The 25866-nt window shown below is 51.5% G+C and overlaps 1 protein-coding gene across 1 annotated transcript in view; it reads left to right on the top strand.

The window, feature by feature from the left end:
• Positions 1 to 9915: 9915 nt before the first annotated feature.
• The window catches only part of NOS1AP (nitric oxide synthase 1 adaptor protein), a gene marked incomplete at both ends in the record, with an annotated part of 25505 nt that continues 9554 nt past the window's right edge, over positions 9916 to 25866 (top strand). Inside the window, one exon of the mRNA XM_010168468.1 lies at positions 9916 to 9987. Coding sequence (XP_010166770.1) covers positions 9916 to 9987 — 72 coding nt within the window. The remainder of the gene's footprint in view (positions 9988 to 25866) is intronic.

The raw sequence follows: 25866 nt of genomic DNA, 5'->3' as shown, positions 1-25866 counted from the left end.
CTTTCCCTGTTGGCATTGCCTGCTCTCTCCCAAACTCAGCTGCAAAGAGTTGGGTGAGGCTTCCCACCCGTCCCATCAGGACGTCAAAGCTGGAGCAGAGTCACCCCGGTGCTTTGTCTCCCATCCCAGCATCTCACCTTGACCCTGCGTCCCTCCATGGCTCTGCGTGGTGTTGCCCCAGAGAGCCAGGGTCTGTGCGTGTCTTCCCAGGAAAGAGCGGAGGGCTTGGGCTTTGCTCTGCGTTCCCGGCGCTGTGGGTAACGCTGGAGTGCCGGTGTGATGGGGACAGTTGGTGTCTGCAGGATGCCTCATACCCTGGTGCTCCTCCGATGGGATAAACTCTTGATGTGAGCAGACAGAGGAACTGCCATTTGCGGTGAAGTGCAAGAGGTCAGGGCCGCCTGCCCGAAATAAAAACTTGCTATTTCTCCTTACACATATAAACTATTCTTGCTAGTGGATTTGGCAGGAAGCACTTTCTTTTTTCTTTTTTCTTTTTTTTTTTTTCCTTTTGGTTAGGACCTCTCAGTCTCTTACTGTGCTTAGGCTGTGGCTTCCCACGGGCTGAGTGCTTGGGATCATGCAGCAGGCTGGGAAAAAGCCAAGCTACCCATCTGTGTTGCCCGGCCCTGAGTCGCTCACACTGGCTGGCAGTACACTGGGAAGTAGCTGGCCAGGAAATTTGAAAAGGGGAAACTTAAAAATCCCGTGCCCTTTGCTGTTCCTGGGGGATGCAGTTGTGATACTGGTGAGATACTCAGGTGAGGTTGACTTGGAAAAAAACCTGGTTTGGAGGGGCAGGGAGGCAGGCATCTGTCGCACACTGTTGTCCTCAGAGCACGTGTGCTGGCAGGGGAAAAAAAAAAAAAATCACAGATTTGGCATCTAATTGTGTGCAGTGTCCTGGGGACGAGGCTGCAGCTCGTTGGAGGGTGTCAAGGGGTTATTTTCCCCCTTTTCTCGGGACTGGGAGGGTTCCTCTGCAGAGGCCATCACCTGCCCAATGGTGGGCACCGTGCTGCAGAGAGCAAAACAGCAGAAGAAATGTTTATGGAGCAAACTTAAACCTGCTTTGCAACCATTTCCTGGGAAAGACTGTTCTGATTCAGCTTTGCAGCCTTTTGCTCCTGGATTATTGGAGCCAATTGCTGTCTTACTGCCAGCACCTGCTCACCCCTTTACCTGTGAGGAGGCTGCAAAGCACCTTCTCCACTTCTAAATCCCAGCTGCCTCTTCCATGCCAGGTTTGGGTGGCCCAGCTTGGGGTGTGAGGAGTGGGACAGGGCTGCAGTTGCCCCTCGGTCTCCTCATGGCTCATCACTTTTCCATGCTGCTGCCCTGGCTGCGTTAATGGGGTGGTGGACATTAGTCTTTGTTCACTCCTCTTTCTCTTATTTGGGATCCTGCAGCACGCATTGATGCCAAGCACAATCCGTACAAAACCCAGCTTCCAAATTTGTGGGTTTCTCCAGCAGCCCCTGATGCCAGATGCAGAATGCAGATGGCTTAGGCAATTACTCCATCCTTTTATTAGATTGCGGGAGATTAATTAAATGCTTACACTTCTTTAGTTCCTTTTATCCCCCAGAATCCCAAGTGCTTAAACCCGCGAAGCTCTTATTTCGGCCAAGCACCCAGCGTGAGTCACAAAAATGAGGAACTCTGGTTTAGAGCAGAACTTTTGGGGAAGATTAAAGAAGAAAAATGCTCATCTAGGGTGCCGGGACTTGCGTACCCGTCTCCAAAAAGCCTCCTGGGATTGCTGATAGCACGGGCGGTGGGGATCCTGGTGTTACAGCCCTCGGCAGCTGGATCGGTGCTCGTTACTCTGGCAGCCTGGGATTCCTGACGAGCTTGCTTGGGGCTCACCGCAGGGGGTAGCGCAGGCCTGAGTCGGTGTGCGCTGATTTATTGTTTTAATTTTTAATTTTATTTCTATGCTCAGACCTGCGCTGTCTGCTGCTGTCTCGGTATGGTACGCGTGGGGCATGTCACGCGTGTTTTGGTTCATCAGTAGGTGCTGTTATTGGTGCTGTTGCCCCTTGTGCCTCTCCCACAAGGGAGTGCAGGCATCCCAGGGTGGATTGCTGTGACAGTCAGGATTTGGGTCCTTTTCAGGCACAGAGTGATGAACTCGCTCTGAAGCAAGTGGTGCTGTCACATGTGATGCTGTCTTGTGGTGGTTGTCCCCACTGGAGCTACTTGCAGCTGTAGGCTGTGGCATGGGGACACCGAGCCTGAGTGAAGTGTCCTCTAAGGATTATGTTAATCCATTTTCTGGAGATAAATCCAGTAGTTGGAAAATCCCACTCCATCTTCTTAGGACTAGTAATACATTTCACACTTTTTGATCTGTTTTCATTGGTCACCTCTCCTGGCACCAAACCCTTCTGTGTCCCAGAGGTGCCTCAGCCAGGCTGCTGGGAATGAGAGGAGCTGACTCCAAGGGGAGGCAGGGCGTTCGTTTTCTTCTGCATCTTGCAGTCTGAGTTGTTGAATAAAATCAAAAGTCTGGCCTCTTGAGATAGCTGAAGCCTTCGGATGAAAGAGCTGGGAGCTGCAGTGTGGCGCAGGGGAGCAGGCAGAAATTCCCCCTTGTGCAATCGTTTCCTGGTTAAATAAGTGGGTATGTAGAGAGTAAAGACTCCTTCTGTCCTCCTCCGCCTCTCTGACCAGCACGGCTCCTCCAGTTGGGGTGAGGAGGAGGGGGGGGCAAGCTTATTCCTTATCTTCCCAAAGCCTTGGTACTGTGGGACGAAACCCAAGGGCCAGCTTGTGCAACAGCAGCAATTCTGCACATTCAGAAATCATGACTCAGGCAACTCCAACACCTCCAGAGAGATCAGCACGTAGAGGGAATTGAATGGGGTGGTGGAGCCTGTCATCAGAGTGCTGGACCCCCCATCCATTCGAGTACTGGGTGCTGCTGGGTTTGCTCAGGGAAGCTGTTACTGGCTGCTGTCCTTAGACCTGCCCTCAAAAGCAGTGAGAGATCCCTCCTTCCCTGGAGATCTTGTTGTCCAGAGCAAGATGCCACCTACCAGTTGTTTGGAAAAAACTCTCAGTTCTTCAGTCTCTAGACTTGTTAATCCATTTTCAGTGCCATAATGTGCGTTGTTCCCAATGAAGGTGGGAGACGGGTGCAAGGACCCTTTCTGCTGCTCCCCTATCTGCAGGTGAGGGGAGAAGGGGCTGTTCAAGCAAACCTTGGGCCTCAGGCAGACACACTGCCTGCAGTCCAAGACTGCCATGGGCTGGGACAATGAATGTCCTGGGACCCAGCTTTCCTGATAGCAGACCTGTTTGCAGATAAATGTGGGACTGAAGGTTTGGGACGGTTGCTGTTCTTCTGGGCAGCAGGTGGGGTTTTTGGGATCAAGTGGTGGGGGGTTTTTCCCCCTCTTAAGGGATCTTGCCAACCAGACATTTTCTGTCATGTTTGCCAGTACATTTCTCCACTTTTGTGCGTGGGAAACTGAAGTTGAACTGAGCATCTGCTGCTGTCTGTGTTTGGAGACAGGACATGAAGGAGACTTTAGTCTGATCCAGTATGACCCTTCCTATGAGTCCTTCCAGCTCACCTGCCTGCTGCCCTCCGAGGGCTGCGAGTGCTGGCAGAACCTGCTGGTTGCTGCAAGGATAAATCCTTTACCAGGAAAAAATACTATAGCCTCAGTCAAACACTAAGCAGTGACTGCACTTGTGTTTCCACTCTGGCTTATATTTTTGTGTACGTAGGAGCTGTGCATTTGAAGTGAGTTGAGTTGCAGGCAGCTCCGATCGGGTTCTTCAGTTCCCTTCTTCTGCTTCAGGCTCCCTTCCCAGTGAGGTTTCCCTTTCCTGGAGGGCTGGGACGCTAGGGACAGGTTGTGTAAAGCTCTGCACCTCTGCAGCTGGCTGAGAGAGACTTGGCAGCTTTATTAGGGGCTGTTTGTACTGGCAGCTCTGGAGTAGGGTGTGCTCTGTCAGGGCTGCTCAGCCCCGAGCGAAGCTGCAGTGTGATTTAGCCCGGGATTGCTTGCTTGAGGCTATAAATAACCTTCCCAAGTGCCGCAAAAGTTCTCATCTGAAACAGTGGCATACTTCTGCCATACTTGTTAAGTCAGTTCACAGGCTGCTTAGTGAAGCTCTTGGCAAAAAAAATAATTGCTGGGATTTGGCAAAGCTGTGTGTGCTCAGACTGGGGGTCCCAGCTGGGCAGCGCGTGGGCTTGGCAGATGCTGGAAGGTCCCAAGGAAGAAGCGATGCTTGGTGGGATGGTGGGATGCTCCCAGCCCTGCGCTCTGCCTGCTGAAGTGCTCTGGTCTTTCACATCCCATACATGACCTCTCGTTAAGGCTGTAGCTGGGTGTAAGAGCAGGAAGCTCAGCCCCTGCGTGGGGGGCGGCTGTGGGTGGTGGCTGGGTGGGGTGCGGAAACGGGGGCGAGTGGACAGCCCTGCTTCATCGATGTGGAAAAACTTCAGCTCTCCTGCTGCACCCCTGGGCTTTGTGTCCTGCTGTCCCCGCTGCAGGGCTGCATCCCACTGCAAAGGTGTTTCCTCTTATCATGCGAGCCCCGTTTTGGCTGGTGAGAGGGGAGGGTGGGTGCGGTGCACATGGTTCTGGTGGGCACTGGGGTCTTGTCTTGGGACCCCCAGAGCTCTGTGTTTCTGGCACTCGAGCCCCTGCGCAGCTCGTAGTCAGTGCAGGTGCTTCTGGGATCAGCAGGCAGGTAGGCACTGACATCCTTCAGGCATCAGCTGGGCCAGTGCTGCCTGGCATGAGAGCCCCTGTGCTAATGCCTGCTGCCTGCTTGTGTAGCTCTGGACGGGTCTGATGTGCTGTTAAACTCCCTGGCTCCCAGGGCTGGGTGCACCCTGCTGTCCTCAGGGTGCAGAGCCCCGTGAGGGAGGACTGGGCAGGGCTGGAGCCCTCCAGCTCAGTGGAGAGCCCACTGCACTGGCCTGCCAGGCTCAGGGTGGAGAGCCAGGGCTTTTTTCCATTGAAGTCAGCTGGCATCCTGACTTTTCCATCCCTTTTGGCCTCTAAGCCTGCACCGCTGCAGTCTGAGTAAACTTCCCCCCTTTCCTTCCAGTGAGGCTGGGTGTTCTGGGGTGCAGGGCTGAGCTGAGCCATGTCAGCCCAGCCCCAAGGCTCTGTGGGCAGACACTGTGCGTGGGCAACTGGAGGGCAGGAGCTCCGGGACAGCAAAAGTCTCGGGAATTGTATTTCATCTTGTTTTCCCTGATGGCAGCAGCCCAGGGAGAAGCCCTTATCAGCCAGGCTGGGTGTTTCCCTGGGCACTGGGGAAATACAGAGGTTTCAGATCTCTGGGCGCCTGGCTGGGGACTGGTGCCCGAGCACTTTGGTCTTTGCTTCGTGGCACAGCCATGTGTCACGAGGTCAATGTCCGCGTACCTCGTGCAGCCTCATGCTGCCCTGGACTCTTCAGAAGTCTTGGGACCCTCATACCCCATATCTGATGCCTCCTATCTGACTGCTGGTACGTCCAGTAACCCCTCTGCAGCCCGGGTGCAGGATGCCCTGTTTGAACAAGGCTCTCCTGGCCCCTAGGATGGCTGTCACCTGCGGTGCAATGTCCCAGCACATCTCCTCTGCCTGCACTGCCCTGCTGCCTGCCTGCAGCTCCTCTGCAGAAGCAGTGGCTCCTCGTCTGTGACAAGCTCCCTGACTCAGGGTGGCTTTTGAAGCTGGAAGGCCGGCAGCTGGCCAGTCTAGGCTCCCCTGTAAGTAGGGAGTGATTCAGCCCCGACCTTTGTGCGTGGTATCAGGCTGGCAGAGCAGCAGCGTGCCCACCTTGGGAAGGCAGCAGCTCCTCTTCGGGAAGGCTTTTGCTGCCCACCACCTGCAAGGGATCTCATCAACACCCCTTGAAAGATGTCCCCTGTTAGGGATGAGATCGACCCTTGGTTTACCAAAAATATCTACCACCTGCTGATACAGAAAAAGCACTTTCTCAAGAAATTTCATTTCTGACAGTGTGGAAAATGAGCGATATTAAACAACCTCAGGGAAAAATGAGAAACTAAGTGACTTGTGCAAACATTGCTTTGGCAAAATGCTGTCCTTTGTTTTCTTGGTTATTTTTTTCCCTCTGGCCAGGGGAGGGCTGGCATTTCCCTGAACTGGGCAGGTCCTTTGTAAGCTGTGGGTGAGGGTGCATGGTGTGGGCTGCATTTGGAGTCCCCTTCCAGCCATGCCTGGGACAGACAGGAGAGCCTGTTTGCATGGGATGGGGACAGCCAGCAAGCTCCCTTTGGGTGCTGAGAAGTCCGATGGGTGACAACCACCAAGCCTGTGCCATGGCAGGGAGCAGGGATGCCCTTTCTAGGGGCCCTGGAAGGAGTGATGGAAGGCTGGATGCCACACACAGGGATGAGGAGCCGTGGGGTGCGTGAGGGACCAAAAGCACCCTGCAGAATAGGTGCTTTGTGCCTGCCTATGCCGCGGGCAAGGCAGCCCCGAGTGAGCAGCTTTGGCCACCCTCAGTGTGAGGGCTGCCTTTGTGGGGCTGCCAGAGCGCCTCGTTGCAGAAGGGACCCCCTCGGCTGCCCATTTACTGGCGTTCCAAGCGGGTGGCCTTTCTTCTCCTAATTGGGCCAGGGAGGAGGGGGATACCTGGGACATGCCCCCCCACCTTCAGAGCACGGGGATTGGTGACCCCCTAATCCCACCTGGCTCTTGGGTGCTGGCTGGGGGCTTCACCTCTGTCCCCCATCCCCTGCCAAGGTGGTGGGGTCAGGGATCTGGAGGTGATTATTTGGAAAAGCTGCATCCAGCATATGTACATATGGTTTCCTCCTCAGTTCCTGGGGGCTTGGGGAGGGTGGGTTCTTTCATGGGTTTATTTTCTTTGTCAGCTCTCTTTCACACAGCTTTATTTTCCTTCCTTTTGTCTCAGGCGCCTTCCTTTCTCCTCCCCGGGCTCAGCCCCAGCCCTGCTGCCTCCCTTTCCCACGGGGTCGACCTGCTGGCACGGGTGCTGGTCCGAGCCCTGGGAGCTGGGACATCGACCCCTGCAGAGACCAGGACCACCACCGAGCCTGGCACCTCACTAGCACATGGGTTTTAAAGGAAGACAAAAGGCCATGCCTGGGATCTGGGAGCCCCCATGCCCGGGGGTCCCTGGGGCTCCTGCCCTGGGATAGAGGAGTTGGGTCTCAGCATTGGGGTGGGATGAGGGGTGAGTCCTGCACCCCAGAGGCTCCTGCTGCTTTTCTGAGCCTCACCTCTGCCTCGCCTGATGTTTCCCACACCTCTTCCCAAAATTAAAGTTGGTGCTGTGAGTAGGAGGGCTGGAGGAGAGCAGAGCAGGAGTGGCCCTTGGTAAACACGGATGGTTTCTCAGGCCATCCCCACTCCTTGCCGGGGAAATAATTTAGCTGAAAGGCCAACCTCCAAGTCCACATTTTTGGAGGATACTCATCACATTGGGAAGGGTTACTCCTCTGCAGTGCAGTTCCGTCGTGTGATTTCTGCCCTGAAGGCAAAAATAATTCGGGGAGACTTTGTCCATCTGTTGAGTTTTGCAAAACGTGCAAAAAATCCCTGCCTCCAGAGCGGAGAGAGAGGTGGGTGTTTTTGGAGCTGTGAGCACAGAAATTGTGTGAAGGGAGCCCACGCTGGGGCTGGAGGTGCCATCTCGTAGGGGCACACTCCCATGGGATGCGGGATGCAGCAGGATGCCCTGGAGCCCAAGTTTGGGAGCAAAGGTGAATCCTGTATGGTTTGTGACATGAGCCCCTTGGTTCAGGTGCTTGCAAGCACAAGCTGGAGTGGAATAGCTGAATGAAGGGGCATAGATAGGATGGCATCCTACTGCTAGTGCTTTTTTCCAGGAGGGCCATCCAAGGAGGTCCAAGGTGGTGTTTGATTTCTGCTCCATCACTTGCTTACAAGGTGGCCCAGCCCTGACAGCACATGCAATTTTGGGCATGACTGAGTGTTGCTGCTGGCTGAGGTTATGGTCATCAGCCAGGAGGTTGGCATTGCTCAAATTCATGTGGCTGTGGGACCCAGCAGTGGATGGGGCTGTCTCCTGCCTGGCTGATAGCTGCCACCACTTGCCCTGTCCTTGCATGTGAAGAAAGGAAAACACAAGGAGAAGGAAAGCGATTACCTCTCCAGTGTCAGTGACCTCGTGCTGTTGGGAATAGCTGGAAGAAGATAGGCATCATCTGGCTGTCCCCTTTGCTAGCAAAACTCTGTCCTCCCTATAATTCCAGCAAAGAAGTCTCCCTAGCAGGTGAGTGGGAAGCAGTACTGGGTGGTGCCCAGCAGAAGAGCAGTGTGGGATGCTCTGAGGGAGAGGTGCTGTGCAGCTGAGATGTTCCCCTGGCAGGGGAACAGGGAAAGGTTTCTCCCTGACGTGCTGCATGGTGACTGTGTGTCCAGGGCTCTGACTGCCTTAGCCCTCCTCCTCATCTCCTACTTTTTATTGATGGTTACCAGACTTTATATAAACAAAGGGAATCAATTTGTGTCAAAGACACCTCTCTTAAAAAGAAACTGAACCTTTGAAGGGGTTGGAAGGCTGCATTTAGGAGATACAACTGAAAGCTTCTCAAGACCTGTGCTTTTGCAGTCGGGTGCTGAGCAGTTGGGTCTGGGCAGTTAATGCTGCCTTTGCCAGCGGCGTGCGCTGTGGGCTTTAATTCCCAGTTACATAAAGCTGCCCTGCACCGTGGCAGCCTGCTCAGCACGGGATGAACACGCCAGCTGTTTTGTGTTTATTTTTATATCCTTTCTCTTCACATCCACTCTCAGCACTCACTGCCCAGTGCTGGTGGTTGGATGCTTGCCTCTGTCTGCACCCAGGGCAGGGGCCATGCCGGGGGCTCGTTGAGTTTGAGGTGTGGGCAGAGGGTCAGCAAGGAGGGCTCTCTGGAACAGCAGGCACACACAAAACCCAGGGGTGGTCATGCAGCCCCATGCTGTGCCCTTGATAGAGATGGCAGCAGTGTCCCAGCGGAGAGGAGCTGGGGGTTCCGCAGCGATGCTGGGTGAGGAATAACCCCTCTGCCTGTACGATGACCCCTAGCACATGTTTGGCCGTTTAAGCACCCGTCTCAATGCCACTGCTCGAAACCAGTGACCTGGGTTTTCACAGTGTCAGCAAAGGTTACAGCTGTATTCACAGGCACATACAGCCCTGCCAGGTTTATTGCCTGTGCTGTGCTGCTGAGGGTTACGTCAGCGCTTGTGTCGAGATGAAGCGTGGGAGCACGGGGGGCTAGTAAATAGACTCAAAATGCTTTTCTTCTAACTACACGTTTTTAACGCTCTGCATTGACTCTTCATTGGTCATCTGTTTTCTGATCCTTCTTCTCGATCTGCCCTTTTCCATTTTATTTTTAAAAAGGTTTTTGTTCGGCATCTCTCCGTGCTGGGTCGCAGCGGTGCTGCCTTTGGTCCCCTTTGAATAGCAAAGCGGCTCCTTTATTCTGGAGGCTTGGCCTGGAGGCTCAGCATCTCTGCAAGAACAGCCCAGGGTTTGGCAGGGCTGTAATTAAGTAGTGAAGGGCCTGTCACAGGACAGGTTGCCCCAGCTATTTTAGGGATATTTCAATATCCAAGTCTATAATAGATGACTCAGTGCAGCTGAAGGGATATTGGCTTATACCTAGGTACTTTGATCAGGGCGTAGATGAGTGAGTCCTGCTGGCCTGATTGCTCTGATTACTGAAGTGATGTTATTGTTAGAATAAGGGCTGCTGAATCCTTGGAACATTGTGGTGAGGGAACAGCTTCATGGTGGGAGGCATGAAAGGCTTCAGGTACTGTGGGCAAAACGCTGCCTGTTCCCCAGGAGGGATCCTGGGTTCCATCCGGGGATGCCATTGAGACCATGGTGGGACCGTGAGGTTTCCAGCGCTGTGAAAACTTGACTAATTGGCTCTTTCTTTCACTCTAGTACATTGGGAGCCTGGATGTGCCACGGCCAAACAGCCGGGTGGAGATCGTGACGGCCATGCGGCGGATCAGGGTGAGTGCGGAGAGGATGCTCCTTCCCCTTATGTGTTGGGGTGGTGGGGACACTGCTCCTCCATCTCCACTTACAGCCTTCTCTCACCTAAGTCCTGTACTTCAGGTTATTCATAACTCTATTTTTCACTGTCACTCTCTCCATGAAGATTGTGTAATGCAAGCTTGGTGGCTGCAAGCTTGTGACTTGGTGCCCCACCATCACATTTGGAGCATCCCCAGCGCTGGGTGTCCCCCGTGGTACCTGGGCATCCTGCGTGCCATGGCTGGGGTAGCTGCAGCCCAAGCAGCAGCAGAGCCCTCTCTGTGCTCACGGTGCTGCGGAGGTGATGGTGGGATGGGAGGTAGACATGGGGCTGATGGCACTGGGTGGAAACCACAGCACATCTGCAATTCAGAGGATTTCCTCATGTGTCAGTCCCGATTCAAAGGTATCTGCAGAGTGCTTGTGGAAGAGGTACATTTGTGTTTTGCTGCTTGCATAAGTGTTTCAGGTGCATGAAAATGTGGGCACTGCCTGGATGTGCCGGCAGGTTAGTGCCTGGTAAATGGCAATGTGCAAATTAAAGTGCTGAGTAACAAGCTCCGTGGCCGGCCGGCAGCGAGCTTGTTTAACAGTGAGTAGGTCAGGGGATGTCAGCTGGTAATGAAGTCATCTGGCTTCCCAAAATACTTATAGGCAGGATACAGGACGCTCTTGCCTTATAATGCTTGGCTGATAGCCAGGAGAGGACCTTTTCCTCTGCACCCTGGCCTCTCGCCTGCACAGCTGGAAGGTGTTCAAGGGCTCGGAGGGCAGCAAACCACACACCTGACAAGCTCGCTCTCCCCAGGCTTAAAACAGCAGGAGCTTGACTGCTCTTCCATGCATGAGACAGCCCTTTGGGCAGTGGTGGTTGGGCTTTGGTCCGATGTACGTGACCACAGGCACAGGTAGTCTGATCTGTTCCACAGGTCACGGTGAGGGGTCTGCCTTGTCTTCCGGGGGTGGCTTTCTCCTGGAAATAACACTCTTAAATGGAAGGAGCTGAGTATGCTCACAGGACATTGAGTAATGGATGAGCTGGTGGCCTCATGGGGTCCCGTGAGCACTGGACCTGGTGGTGTGGCTGAGTCCCTGCCAGGGCTCAGCTGTCCCCCTGCTCCTCTCTCAACCCCTCCTGCTGACTCTGGCTATAATCCCATTTTCTCTTTTCTCATTGCCAGAGGGGGAGAGGAGCATCATATCCCAAGGACACAGATTGCAGGGCTCTTAGTTTCAAACTTTCAGCACGTAAATAGTTTGTGAACTTTTTCAGCAGCTTTCCTACCCGCTGCCCTGTCCCCTCGGTGGTGGTGAACGTTGTGGCCAGTGCACAAGCTGGGAAGTCCTTTGTGGCATTAGTTTTACTCACCTTGGTTCCAAACAAGGTTTGGGAGAGAACAACTGTGACGCCCTCAAGAGCTCTCATAAACAGATGTTTCCTCTGCTGCCTTTCAAGATAAGACTTTTGAAAGAATGCAGCTTCAGCCTCAAAATCACTTAACTCCACATCAGTATGGGAGGACTGGCACAACTTTGAGGGCTTAAATAAACCCTAGGGGGAAAAAACCCCACACCACTAAAACATCCTTATTGGCCAATACAAATGAACTTAAGCATAGTCTAGAAAATTCATAGATGAAGCTCTGAATGGCAGGGAAATGGCACAAATTGGGGTAAAGTAATGATTTCTCATGGTGAATGGTGTGCTTGAAACGTGTGCTCAGGCTTCCTTGGTCTAGTGTAAGCCAGGAGAGATGCAAGCCATTGAAAGGCCATGAGTTCACCAATCAGATCTGCCCGGGAGACGTTTAATGTCTGTTTATGTGTCACAGGGTGCTGTCTGTGAAGAGGATGCCAGGATGGTTGGTTTGATGGGAGTTTACCGGTATAGCCCTTCCCTGGTTCCCGTGGTTTGTGCTGGCCTTGCACCCAGCAGCAGGACATTATCGCGGCGTTGCAAGGGTGTTTGCTGGCCAGGCTGGGCGTCAGAGGCTGGTTTCACTTTGGCTGGAGGTCAAGGAACGCTTGTCCTTCTTAAAGCAGAAGGGTAGTTGTGTTCTTTGTGGAATAAAGTAATCCCAAAATATTGACATGGGGAAACCAGAGGGAAAAAAAGCTTATTTAGGTACAGAAAGCGAGCAATGGGAGATCAAGTGCAGGCTGCAGAGGTTCTGCCTGTGGTGTGTGAAGCAGCTGCTGACCTGCAGGTTTGTATGGTTTTTAATGCAATCCCTGGTTTGGGAAGAAAATGGGGTGTCCTGGCATGTTCTGAGTTGCTCACTGCTGGTGAAGGATGGGGACCCTCACCATCCTCCCCACCACTGTGGCTCCCCTTTCTCAGTGCTGCCTTCACTGGGCTTGGGCTCTGCTTAATAATGATTCAAAAAATCATCCTGCAAAGAAGTGAGGAAGCACCCTGCCTGACAACGGGGGTCCTCAGGAGGAAGAGCACCCTGGAAGCCCCCCCGGAGCTGCCTGTGCTGGGCTGGGAGTGGGGAGGGATGGGGCCAGAAGCGACTGCAACTCCTCCTGCCACCCTGCCTCCCCTCTCCTCTGGCTTCCTGTTTAGATGGAGCCCTGACCCTTTGAGGAGGACACGGCATAGCTGGCATTGCTGGGATTCCTGCTCAGACCGGGCTCTGCTGCCCTGCTGCTGCTGTCCCCAGAGTGAAGCAGAGCAAGGGACTGTGGGCAGAACAGCTCCACCAGAGCAAGATGTATATATTAACCCCAAATTTGTTCCCTTGTGTGGATCTGGATTGAGAGAGACTTTATACAGGGAGCTGGTGTTGCAGGGCAGGGATGCCATCCCTATCCCTGCCCTGCTGACAGGCTGGCAGTGGCATGGCCATCCTCAAGGTGCTGGCCAGAGGGAAGGTTTCTGTCCAGAAGCAGGAGGATGTTGGAGAATTCCTGGGATTCTTGCAGCTTGGGGTGAGGAGGGAAGGGGAGGTGCTCAGCTGGCTGCCTCTGCCCTCCTGCTTTTCCTGCCTGTGCTAGCTGGGCTTGCTGGGGACACAGCCCTGTCTTGCCCTGTGCTTTGGTGCATATCCCTGACCCTGAAAGGAGTTGCTGGAACAGGACATTGGCTATGCCAAGGATGCACTTGGACAGCAATTTCATGAATGTTACCTGCAGCTTTCCTCCAGAGCCTGCGTCCCATGGGTCTCCTGCATGGCACCGATGGCCACGTCAGTACTGATAAATACCACAAGCCAGGGCTTGTTTTCCTGGCAAGCAGTTTGGCTTCTGTTTGTACAACTGAACTCTTTCTCCTCCTCATCCCAAAACAGGGTGACCCTGTCCATGTTGCTTCACGCCCTAAATTGCTGAGTTGGGTTTGCCTTCAAAGTGCTCCTTGGCTCCTCTGGATGCAAGGTGTGAGAAACCAATCTGTAAATCCAGATATTTACCCTTGGTCACCTGAACCTCAAAAGGTCCCAAGCTCAACAGTAATTAAATGTTCATTAAAGCTGCAACCAGCCTGTCCTTCTGAGGAGCCCAGGGGACCTTCCTTGCACAGGCTGTCCTGGGAAACAGCAGCCCAGAGGCCACAGTGCTCTTCTGCTCTGCACCGGTAATGGGCAAAGCTTGAGAAACTCAGAGGGGAGCTCATGAGAATGGTCTGGGACAGGTCGTACCTCCATCAGCTACCAAACTGGGTGTTACAGAGAGGAAGAGCTCAACTGATGCATCTTCCCAACCATAAGGACTATGAGTTGTTGAAGATTTAAGTTTAAAGTGCCTGAGCTAGCTGCAAGACATCCTTTCTTTTCTTTTTTCTTTTTTTCAGAATGGCTGAGCACTCGGGACTCTAAATGACAATGATAACTCTATAGTTTTTTATGTTTTCATGATGTAAATATATACAAATACTTTCCTCTCTGTGCTCCTGGCATGTGTGCAGTGCAGCCAGTGCTACCTGTCTGTGGTTTGGTGCAGTTGTTCAAGAGAGTTTGGAGTCATCCTTTTTTTCTACTTGGATTGCTGAGTGTGGCTTTAATCCAAGTTTTCTTTGGTGCCAGAAGGGATGAATTCTTATATAGGCACTTCTTAAAACCAGTTTCTGTGGAAGTCTTCTGCAAGCCTGTTTCTGGGAAGTGTCCAGCTGAGTTTTGCAGGCTGAAAACAAGGAGCGTTTCAAGCACTTTAAAATCTAGCTCCTCTACACCTCCTACTCTGTCAGGTACATCTGATTTTGTGGGACTTCTGCAGCTTTGCATAGCTGAGCTCTATTTTAGCAAATTGGCAAAATTGCTGAATTTCAACAAGCTTGTTTAAAGCAAGATTTTGCATCCTCTGCAAACCACATGCAGAGTCAGACTGGTGTGAAAATTGATGCGTTTGGCCAGTTATTTGTGTAGAGCACCTGGTGTAATTTTGAGCTCATTTAATTAAAATATTTCTGAGATAATCCTGTTCCTGCCATGGCGAATTTTTAAAAGCATTAGGTCATTTACAGCAATGTAGTTGTCTTTTTCTTTCATCGTGCAAGAGGCAGCACAGTGGTGGCTGCCTGTGGGGACGTGCGCAGCGGGCAGCGGCTGCCCAGGAGATGCTCAGCCTTTGGCTGCTCCTTGCAAAGTCCCAGCACTTGGCACGAGGTGAATTATCAGTGAGCTAATGACTTGACTTGATTATCTGAGGTGAACAAGATTATGCTGTATTAGATCTGGGAGGAACCGAAGGGGTATTTGTAATAATTTCAATTGCTCTCAAAGTGATTTGACAATCACAGTAAAGAGGGTGAAGGTTTCCAGGTAAGTTTATTGTATTTCTCCCAGCACCATCAGTGCCACTTAACTCACAATCAGATAATGGCTAGCCCAGCATTGCTACTAACATGCTACCTACTCAATTGCACAAAACAGGTCAGGATCTCATCCTGCAGTTAGTATTTAATCAATAAACCTGTTAAATTAGTACCCAGATTCACTGGAGCAGCCTTTTGACCAAGACTGCCCATAAGGGAGGAATAGTTTCCAGGAGAGCTGGCCAAAGCCTGGTGGCCCTGGCTGTGCTGTCTGTTTTAATACCATGGCTGGGATGCAGTGAGCGCTTTCCAGCAAAGCTTTGAAGGTTACTGGCAGCGTTAAGGAGTGTGGGTTGTATGTACATTCTGTTGTAATGCACATGTAGTAAAATTACAAGTTTAAGGAGGTAAATGACTCAATGTGGACAAGGACAGGCATCTGAACGGTTAAGATGATGTGAAGTGAGAGCTTCTAATGCTGGAGAGTGAGTTCTGAGCCTTGCAGGAAGCCAGGTAGGGATGGGGCTTTTGGCACTGCTCACCAGAGGGACTTTGGAAAGGTGTTCCTGGGCAGACGTGAGCAAGTACTGCCTGTGCCAGCTGTCTGCTGGGCTGGCGGGGTCATGCGGTGGCAGGAATGACTGGGCTTAGACAGACATACAGCCTGACAGGTCCCAGGGGATGAGGAATGGGCATGCTCCTCTTCCCCTGGTATCTCATAAATAAGTCCTGATAAGCTCATTGCCTTTTGTTTTCCAGCAGTGCCCAAGCTGAGCATTCTTTGCCAGGCTTGGGGTTGCAGCGTGTCCCTTGTGGCCAGGCTTCCAGCCGCGGTGGGGAGGAGAGCTTGGTGGCAGGGTGTCCAGCCTGGGAAAGAGCAGGGGGTTCCCAGCTGGACAGAGTGCTTGGTTGTGGAGCCAGTGAGGATGAAGGAAACCATAACCCAGACGGGAGCATGTTTTGGGAGAGCTAATGAACTGGGATGTGCATGCTGGTGCATAGTCTTCCCATAGCTCCTGTCTCCCTGAGGAGCTCAGCACTTCGGCTGTGGGCAAGTGTCCCACGGGTGGGTGGTGCTCAGGGCCCTGGCAGGAGCACACCATTCAGTGCTGGGCATGCCAGCACAGCAACAGTCTCCCTGGTGGGTGATGCTGGCCTGTGGCCAGGCAAATGCCTTTGAGAGGGCTGGGAGCCAGGTAGGCACCGAGCCCAGGGCAGGACTGGAGCTGCTGGGAAAAAGCAGGGAGGCAGCAGTGCCACGTGTCCCCTGCGTTCCCATCACACATCCTTGCCCTGTGTTTGCTTGGGTCTGCCCTTCCTTGGTTGGGCTTTCTTCCTTCTCTGAGAGCTGACAGCGTCTCCCTGTGACTCATCTCGCTCCCTGGCTGGGGGCTTTCCCCACCAGTGCTCATGGTGAATCATGTTACCGTCTTGCCGATGACACTGGCAAATATCTGCTGGGAGCTCAAGGGAGAGGACAGGGAATAACGTCTGCCAGACTTCCTGGACATGGGGAAGGGGGCAGACCTTCAGCATTGCTCCTTCCCAGCCAAGGGGTGCTCTGCCAGCTCCTACCACCTCTCTAAATTCATGGTGAGCCTGTCAAATCATGTCTGTCCCCTTTTGTGTCCTTGTGTTCCCTCTTCTTCCTCCTGCTTCACACTGGTTCTTCCTCAGCAATGTTTCTTGAAGCAGGCTTCAGGCGTTGCACTAACGGGTTGCTTTATCCATTGGGCTCAGCAGAGCCTGTGTGAAGGTGTCGGTCCCTGCCGCAGGGGTGCCCCTGGCTTTCCATGGCTCCTTCCTTGGGCTCTCCATGTTGCACACAAGTTTAGGTAGCGCAGCGGGCCCAGTTCCGTGCCAGGGCTCAGCTGCACTAGAAATAAGGGAATCTGGTGCTGCAAATCCTGCTTTCCCCAGGAACACAGCACAGCTGGAACGCTGATGCACGTATTGCCTGCAGTGCTGGAAATGCCGGCGAAGCTGCTGCTGGTGCCGAGGTGGCTCTCCTGCTGTCCCCCATGCCTGCTCTGGCTCTTCCCCCTGCCTAGAAGGGAGTGATTTGTGGCATCCTCTGGCTCCCAGGCATGATTGGATTTAGCCTGGCTGTCAAGGGAGAGGTCTGCAGCTTGTTCTGGGAGATGTGGGGTCATGAGAGCACTGGTAATTGCTGTTTGTGAGGGTTTGAGGAGTTCTTACAGAAACTGTCGTCCTTTGATCGCTCTCTGCTCCTTCTGCGAGGTGACAGAGCTGCCTTTGATTGCCTCACCCTCTAACGTGCATCAGCCTCTGCAGAAAGCACTGGTGTGGAGGGAAAGGGCTGTGTTCAGCATCGCCAGCCGTGACACACCCAGCTCCGTGCTCTCCAGCCCTGTCGCTGTCACAAAGAGGTGACAATCTCTTCTGCTTCCAGAAACTTGTTGGCAAACATAACCATTTCCACTTACCTTTGCATTTTAGAGTAAATTCCTAACTGTGCATAAGAATAAGCTTGTGGAGCACCCAAGAGATTGTTGAGAAGAGGAACCTTACAGAAGATGGCTTTGAGAGGGGTACGCTGAGGTGTGGCTGATTTGGGGGTCTGCAACTCTTCCTGGCATCTCCCAGCAGTTTCCTGGTCAGCACAGTGGAGAGCTGGATTCATCCCCCTTTTCCAAATCCCTTGAGTTGGTGCCAATCTGTAGATATAGCACTCCAGGGATATGGTTTAGTGGGCATGGTGGTGATGGTTGGACTGGATGATCTTAGAGGTCTTTTCCAACCCTAATGATCCGTGATTCTGATTCTGTGTCTCCTCACACCCATGCCATTACTTTTATTTGAAGTTTTTTTTCCTTCTGATTTACTGCAACACGGAATTTTCCTGTTTTTTTTTTTTTTAATAAATCAAGGCTTTAATCAGCTTGTTGCCATCACAGCAGCTTTTTACTCTTGGGATGGAGTAGAGTCCAAACAGTCCCTTGTGCTGACCACTGAAGCGATGTTGTGTGGACCTGAGCAGCAGAGATGTGGGCAGCTGCCTCTCCCAGCCAGACATGAGTATGTCCAGAGATGATACCTGGCACTTGCTCTGTGATTAAGGGGAGAAATAGCTTAGGAAAAAGAGAAAAGAGTAAAAAAAAAACCTCACAAGCGGGGAGTCGGGCATCAAACAATATTTACTGTCTGGTTTATGGCTGAGAAACTGAGGCACAGGGAAACTTAAATGACTTGTCAGACTCCTTCTGAGGGAAGCATCCCTGTGCAGGGAACTGGACTGAATTAAAACTGAACCAAGCTGAAGTCAACCCAGTAAATGCTACTCTTGTGTATGATCCTTTTGCTCTTGTGCTTCTCTGCCGGTCCTTGAACACCAAGGACCCCTTGATTTAATTTGCTGAAGCGTTCTCCTCTGCTGCATCACTTAAGAAGAGAGGCAAAACAGGGAGCTGCAGCCTTGCGAAAAAAATGCCACATGCCGCAGTTTCTTTACTGCTAAAATTAATTCTTGGTGGTTTTGACTTGATGCAGCAGGAAGATGTTCCAGGGGATGGTGTACACCACATGGCCAAGGGGGAAGAGCAGCGTCAGGGCCTGCAGCAAGGGGAGAAGGATTTTGGCGTGGGGTTTTGTGGCTGTGAGAGCTGTAAGGGGGTGTCTGTGTGTTACGGCGTGTTCCTGCGGCGAGTGGGAGTGGAGGAAAGGATCACATCTGCTTAAGAGGAGAGGCTGCAAAAACTATTGTGTGAGCTGGTCTGGGGAATGGATCTCGTGTAATTAGGGAGCTGGAGGAAAGGATGTGTCTATTGTAAGACAGCAGAACAACAAGCACAGCCAAGAACAAGATAAAGGAGCTGAGCACTCTCCCAGTCCCAGTGGAGAAGGTCTGTAGCGTGCAAAGCACGATGCAAACCGTGGAGATCCTCTGCACTGTGGCCACGGCTGCCATCCCTGGCTGCTCCCCTGTCCCTGTGGATAATGATTGGTGAGTGAAGTGATGTGCTTCAACTGGAATTTTTAGAGGGATTGGACTGTCCCAGGCTGCAGTGAAGTTTGCCCAGAGGAAGACTCGAGATGAAGATTGTAGCCAAATTTGGATGAATTGTCAGAGAAGAAAATGTGTCTTTCTCAGGCTTGGTTTCCCTGATGGAGAATGAGGAGCCTAGTGGTTCTTAATCTGTTGCTTGGTCTTCACCAGCATGAGTTTAACATGGTGGAAAAAAACCTCCCAACCAAACCAGTTCTTGCCATATGCTTCCCTATGGAAACTGCTGATCCGTTTCAGAATTTTGCAGAAACTGCAAAAATCAGCCCGAAGTGGGTATTCACCTCAGGAAACTTCATCAAAGATGGTTACATTTCAGCTTAACTCTTTAACTGAAAGCAGCCCCACCTGTGATGTTTTACAGGGTTGTTCTTGGGTCACAATAGTGGCGTGTATTATAGAGAGCCAGCTCTGCCTTTTTCCCTCCAAAGCCTCCGGTTTTGTTTTGGCATTTTGCTCCAATGACATTTTCTTACTCCCTCTTAAAATGATGGATGGGACTGGTCTGGACTCCTTCAAACCCTCCCTGATCCCTGGGAACTTTGGGGATGCGTGTGTATCCCTCCAGTACTGGAAACACAAAGAGCACACCTCTGCTGACCTCTACATAAATGCTGAGATATCCTCAATATTTAAAAAAGAGAAATCCAGAGTAATTGGCCCAAAGCTGGTGGTGAGCGTGATTCGAGGTGCAGGTCCCACTGAGCTTTCTGTGAAAAAAGACCTGTCTTCCTGTGGTTTAAATGGATCCAACTTCAGCTCCCAGCTAGCTGATCTTCTGCCTTTGCCTAAAGTCAAAGAGCCTTCGATGTGAGGAAGTTCTTCCCAGGTCTGAGCTGCAGACAAGTCCCCTCCTAGCCTACTCTTTGGATAAACTAAATAGAAAGAGCTTGTTTTTAACCTCTGAGACTTAGGAGTCTGGGAAATGTGCCTCATGTTCTTGTTGCTTTTTTCTAAACTCTTTTCTATTGCTTCTGTGTATGATAAAGCAGAACATGTTGTGTTGGGATGGATTATATTAATAGTGATTTTAACAGTGTTCTGTTTTGAGAAAATGTCACCTTTCTGGTGACACTGGAACAGGCTGCCCAGGGAAGTGGTGGAGTCAGCATGCCTGGAGGTATTCAAGAAACGTGTAGATGTAGCACTCGGGGCTATGGTTTAGTTGGAATGGTGGAGATGAGTTGATGGTTGGACTGGATGATCTTAGAGGTCTTTTCCAACCTTAATGTTTCCGTGTCATTCTATTTTGCTGCACGTTGCCCTGCTCATGTGCCCAGGACCACACTTTCTTTATAATGTCCTTTCCACTGGGATGACACCTTTCCATGTTTTTTTAGGAGGTGTTTCTGTATCTTGTGGATACAGCTTCTGTTCCTTTTACCTTCAAGAGGCTGCTTGGCCAATGCTCTATAAAATCAGCCTGAAATAAGTAGATGCCAAGTTCCTGTACATTTGATCTGGATAGCAAATACTCTTTTTCTTCCAGACCTGCCTGAAAATGAGCAGTGCTGTGCTCTCCTTGCTGTTGGGTTTCCTGGAAGCATGATGACATTCTGTCATCTCTCTCTCTGTCTGTCATTCCTTCATCTGGGGCTCCACCAGTAAGGTGGATTTCAGCCCCTTAATCTGGGCTGTGTGGTCACTTTAGATAATATCTTTGTCAAAGTGCACGCAAAGGGGGAAACAGCAGTGTGTTCTCTGAGGTTCTGAGCCAGCCTAATAGCTTTGTGAAGTGCACTTTTAATTTCACTGAGGAATAGTTTAGGATCTCAACTTGCACAGAAGTAGCGCTGTGCCAAGTTGTACTGCAGTCCTTTCGCTTGATGTTAAGTCCTACATTGGATGTTTCCTAACTCCACCTAAAATATCCAAACTTTTATTAGCTTGGATTTTTTTCAAGGATCTGAGTCTATATAATTCTTTCTCAAATTCTCTAAGGGACATTACTCAGATTTGTTGACTTGAGCATGTAGAATTTAGTGGATGATTTTTAATACCTGCATTAGTTACTGCTGAAATAGGAACTATGAAACAGTGTGATATGAATAATTACCTCTTTCCTCCAGTTACAACCCAGAAACATTGTTGAGCGCTGCCGGCATCTAATGAGCCCCACAGGGCTGGCTTGTTTCTGATGCGCTAAGAAGCGTTTAATGCTGCTGCTCATTCATTCTTTATTAATTGTCTGAATACCGTAATTGCTGATTTAGTTACAGAATTACCAGCTTGCCTTCCTTCAGTTTGTCATTGCTCTTCTGCTTGGCTATTCTCATCTGGTCTTACTCACGTTTTTTATGCAACTGTGGGAGAGCAGCTCTTTGAGCAGTGAAAAAAATACCAAAATAAACCCTGTATTTCACAACTCGGGGTGTCAATCGCACTGTGTTCTGATTCGGCTGAGCTGACACCTTTCTGAAGTGCTACATGGGTATGTTCTTACCGTGCCCCTGTCTTTGTCACCTGCCCTCGGGGTGGGTTTGGGGTGACTCTGTGCTCTTCTGTGGTGTCAGCCCTGCCTCTGGCCCCTCCGTGCAGGTGGGGATGATCTCCTTGAGGTAGGGTCTGTCTTAGAAAGAAAGCATTTCGGGAAGGAAGTTAATCCTGAATACAGAAATTCTGTTTTCTTGCTGGGTACTATCTGTGCTGCTCAGCACCCGGCACTCCTGGTGTCCCCCAAGGCACCAGGAAGAGGCAGGGGTTTAATCAGGGATTACCATAAACTGCTGCAAGTGGTGATGCTTTTCTTTAAACCAAGCTCATTCTAGCACATGGGTTCAAACCCAGCGTAGCCTGGATGAGGAGAGGCCCTTTCTAGGCTCTTGTAGCTTCTTCAAAGGGCAATTGCAAGGAGCTGTCACCAAACAGCTTGTGCACTCACTGCCATTGCCTGCAATAGGTTGAACCATTGCACGTCTAATGAAAAATACCACAAATTCCAGTCAGATGTGGGGTTTCCAAGGAATGTGCTTCTGCTTATTTTAGCAACAGGTGGTAAATATTAAAATGTGTACAGCTCATCTCTTGTCTTATATCTCCAGGGCCACGAAAAACAGTGCAAAAGCAGTGCCTGCAGATGCACACAGAGCCTGCTCCTTGTTTTCATTAACCAAAGGGAGCAGCTCAAAACCTGGTTATTTTTGCAACCAGTTCGACCAGTATCCCGTACACACCCACCCACCGGTTGATTCGCACACGCCGCACTTGGTCATCGGAGATGGCAGCGTGTGAAGGCGGGGGGGAGTTTGTCGTCTCCCACGTGGGTCCAGCCCGTGCTGTTATTACTTCCTGGGATTTCTGAAAGGGGTTCAGAGATGTTTTCAGCGCTGGGGACTAGCCTGGGCCACCATCTCCACTGACCTTCGTGCCTGGCTGAGTGGCACTGCTGTTCACAGCCCGCAAGTGGTTGCTGTGTGTGCCTGGGCCAGGGGACACATGATATGGCTGTGTAGGGACAGCATCCCCAGCTTTCTCTTATAAGCTCGGTATTAGTTAAGCCCCAGTGAAGTGGACAATAACACATGCGCAGGGACCTGTTGTTGGGTTTGAGCTGCTTGGAGGAGCTGAGGGATGTTGCTGGAAAGCAGGCTCCTGCACCGCTGTCCATGTCCCTTGAGTGTGCTGTGCCACCGCATCCCCTCTCCCTGCAGACACAGTGGCCATGGGGGTGGTGGGGCAGCACTGATGTCTCTCAGATCTCCTCTAAATCTCTGATTTTAAGGTCTTTTTTAAAAAAAAAAAAAAAAAACAAAAACAAAAACAAAAACAAAAACAAAACCACCTGAAGACTGTGATGGGAAAGTGTGGATCCCCTAAGGACTTCCTGTAAGGGAGATAAATAATCTTGTAAATGGAAATCTGCAAAAGAGGAGGTGAGAATAAGCTGTTACCTAGAGGAACATTCATCCATTTAACCCTATGATTGATATTGATTTACTTTTTACCAGTTCTGATTTCTTTGAGATCCCTGTGAAACTGCTTTGACTGAAGATGGCTTATGTGTGTGTCCCAGTTTGAGAGCTCAACTCGTGAAACTTGGAGGTAGCAAGAGAAGGTTGGAGGAGGTGGATCAAGGCAGCTATCTGATATCTGGTAGGAAATAGCAAATGGAGCTGAAGGAATTTATTGTGAAATATTCAATGTTATTGGAAAACATATTTTGGATGATAAGTGGGCATGCTGTGATCCAGGGATTATTTCAAAGCAGCAACCTTAACTCTACTCCACTGCTCTCACAACATGGGTATTTTTAGAGCAATTCCCATTTATACCCATCAGTACTCGCGACCATCACAGACGGTTACCAAAATTAAACATGAAGTTGGATGGGAAAATAGGCACTGACCTTGTCAGTAGGAACCGAAATCATATCTTATTTCAGATGAACACATGCACCTCAGAACTGCATTTTCCCATATGTGCAAATGCAAGCTCTGAGGAACTGTGGAAGGGTTTTAAAAAAGCATCGTTAAGCCCAAGAACAGGCATCCAGTGCTTCATTACTACTCCCTCCCCTTCCAAATTACCATGCTCTTTGGTTAAAGTCTAGCTGCTGGCAAAACCACCAACACTGAGGTGTAGACAGGATGACGTGAGAAATTCAAGCCTGAGGAGCAGCTCAAACCTGAGCTGGTAGGTTTGCAGAGGTGTGTCCAGTGTGTTTGCCCATGCAGTGTCAGCAGTTTGTTGATGGAGCCGACGGGAACCTTGGTCCTACCCTCAAACACCTCTGTGACCCCGTGCCCTGCAATGGGAACCATCCCCTCTGTGGGCACAAGCGCTGCAGGCTGGTTTTGTCCCAAGTTTTGGCAGCAGGACAGGGGAGCACAAGCAAAATGACGGCACTGAGGGGATCCCTCAATCTCCCCACTGTCCTTGCCTCTGTCTCCCAGCCCTGGGAGGGAGCAGGGAGGTGTTTCTGGCACGCCGTGGGTGAGCCCATGGGCATGCCCGTGGCTGGGTGTTCCTTATAGCCGTGTGCAGGAATCAGGGTGATGGCATGTGCTCACTGGAGATGTGATGGGATTGCATGCCCATGGTAAAGGGGAGTCCTCGATAGACACAGATTGCAGCACAGCAGGGTGGTAGGGCGGCTTAAGGCAATCTTTTAAAAATGGGTTTTAGTCCATTTATTGCTGACCAGATTAGCAGGCTAAGCAGGTGTGCCAGTGTGCTCCCCTCCAGCAAGCCTGAGCTCCCCCTGGGCTTACAGCACAGCCCACAAAAGTGAACTGTCAGATATTTTGAAGCCTTGTTCAGAAATGTCTCCTGGATGAAGCTGACCGCCCTCCTGGGAGGTGTCCTGCTTTCCAGCCGCTTCATCCCACGACGTCTGCTGCTGCCCCAGTAGAGCTGGGCGATGCCCAAGGGAGGTGTGGGCTGGGGCAGGCTGGCAGGTGCCTTTCTGCTTTCGGGGCAGCAACGTGCAGCAAAAGCAACGGGAGGGAGCAATCCCTGGCTCTCTGCTGCCCTGCCCACCTGCCTGCCAGGCTCTCGGGGGGCGGGTGCTGCCTCAGTTCCCTGTGGAGCAGCAGACCATGCCTCTGCTGGACACCAGCCCGCTGTGGCCAGGCCCATGTGGCTGGGAGGGCTCGGGACACGCTGCTGATCTGCCACACTCCTCCTGGCCAGCATGTGTGTTTGCTGCTGAGCCAGAGCTGTCCTTTAAATCATTTCCTTTTCCTCTCTGGTGCTCTTTTCTTTCTGCTGACGTATTTGAGATTTTGGTTGTATTCCCTCGTTTGGCTGAAATGGTCAGGCTTCTCTGGGATCCTGCTGGATCTCACCTGGGAGCCTCTCTCTGTGCCACTTCCTTGCCTACAGAAGTGTTCCTGGGCTTGTGCTCTGTGTTTCTGAGATCTGGGGCTCACCTTGCACAGCGGCATTGCAGCTTGTGCATCCCTGTCCGGCATGGTTGTGTTTGCCACATCCCACCTGCGTGTGGACAGTCCCAACACGCAGCCTGTGTGCACCCGGCAAGCTGGGTGCTGTGTGTGCCTCACACACGCGTGGGCTTTCCCAGCCTTTTGGCCCAGGAAAGTGTTGGTTTACAGGACAAGCAGGCATGGCATGGTCCTGAGCTCACTGTGCTGTTGCCCCTCCAACGCTGGAAGTCACACTCCTCCTCCCGTTAGCAAAGCACCAGAAGGAAATAAAGGAGAGAAGAGCAGTTCCTGGTGGTGGTCTGCTCCTGGCACTGTCCCAGCACCCCAGCGCTGAGCTCCAGGCAGTGTTTACCCCACGAAGGGCTATAGCAGGTGCTGCCCACCTGCCCCTTCTGCTCCCTGCTTTCTGTGCCCATCCCTGGGGTGGCTCAGCCCCCCAGCCAGGAAAGAGCCACATCCCTCTCCGGTTCCCTTTCCCGTTCAGCCCACAGGCAACTCTGAGTCATCCAAGGGCACTGGTGTTGGTGCCATTTCCTTGTGTGATTCCATAGGGCAAAATCCTCATCCCCTGCATGGTGCTGCTGTTTGCCATTCTTCCCAGTTACTGCTGTTAGGATCCCAGCAGGTTTCTCAGGCTTCCCTCCTGCGGGTTGTGCCTGATCCCCTGTACATTTCTTGAGATTTACTTTCACTCCCTGCATTTTCAGCAGCAGAAATTGAGGTATGCGGTTCCCCCCTCCCCAAGTCATTAATTCTCGGAGCCCTGGAGCCTGTGCCAATTGAACTCAAGCTCAGCTGTCATTTTGTAATAAGTTAATTCTTCCTCAAGAGAACAGTACCCAAAGTGCTGGGAAAGCCTTCGTTAGTCTGCCACGTCTCCCTGCTTTCGTTACCCTGAGCTGACCTTGGGTTAAAGCCTAACTCTGAAGGTATTTTATTAGCAGTGGCAGAGCTGGGGCTGCCCGCGCCCCAGGCTCCTTGCCAGCCCTTCCCCTTCAGCAAAGGTGGCTCGGTGGGATCCGGTTTTGCACTGAGTTTCATGTCCTTTGTGTGTAAACACAAAGCAATACAGTTTCCTGGCAAAAAATACATCCCCTTCTATACTTTTTTCCCCTGCCTCCTGAGCTAGCAGGGTAGCAATGAGTTTTGTGGAAATTGTTTTTACCTTATTAATTGAATTTTCAGACTGCTGC

Source organism: Antrostomus carolinensis, unplaced genomic scaffold, assembly GCF_000700745.2.
Source record: "Antrostomus carolinensis isolate BGI_N321 unplaced genomic scaffold, ASM70074v2 scaffold12045, whole genome shotgun sequence".
NCBI classification, from domain to species: Eukaryota; Metazoa; Chordata; class Aves; order Caprimulgiformes; family Caprimulgidae; genus Antrostomus; species Antrostomus carolinensis.
The sequence above is the reverse complement of the archived record's forward strand: the minus strand, read 5'-3'. Positions and strand labels throughout refer to the sequence as shown.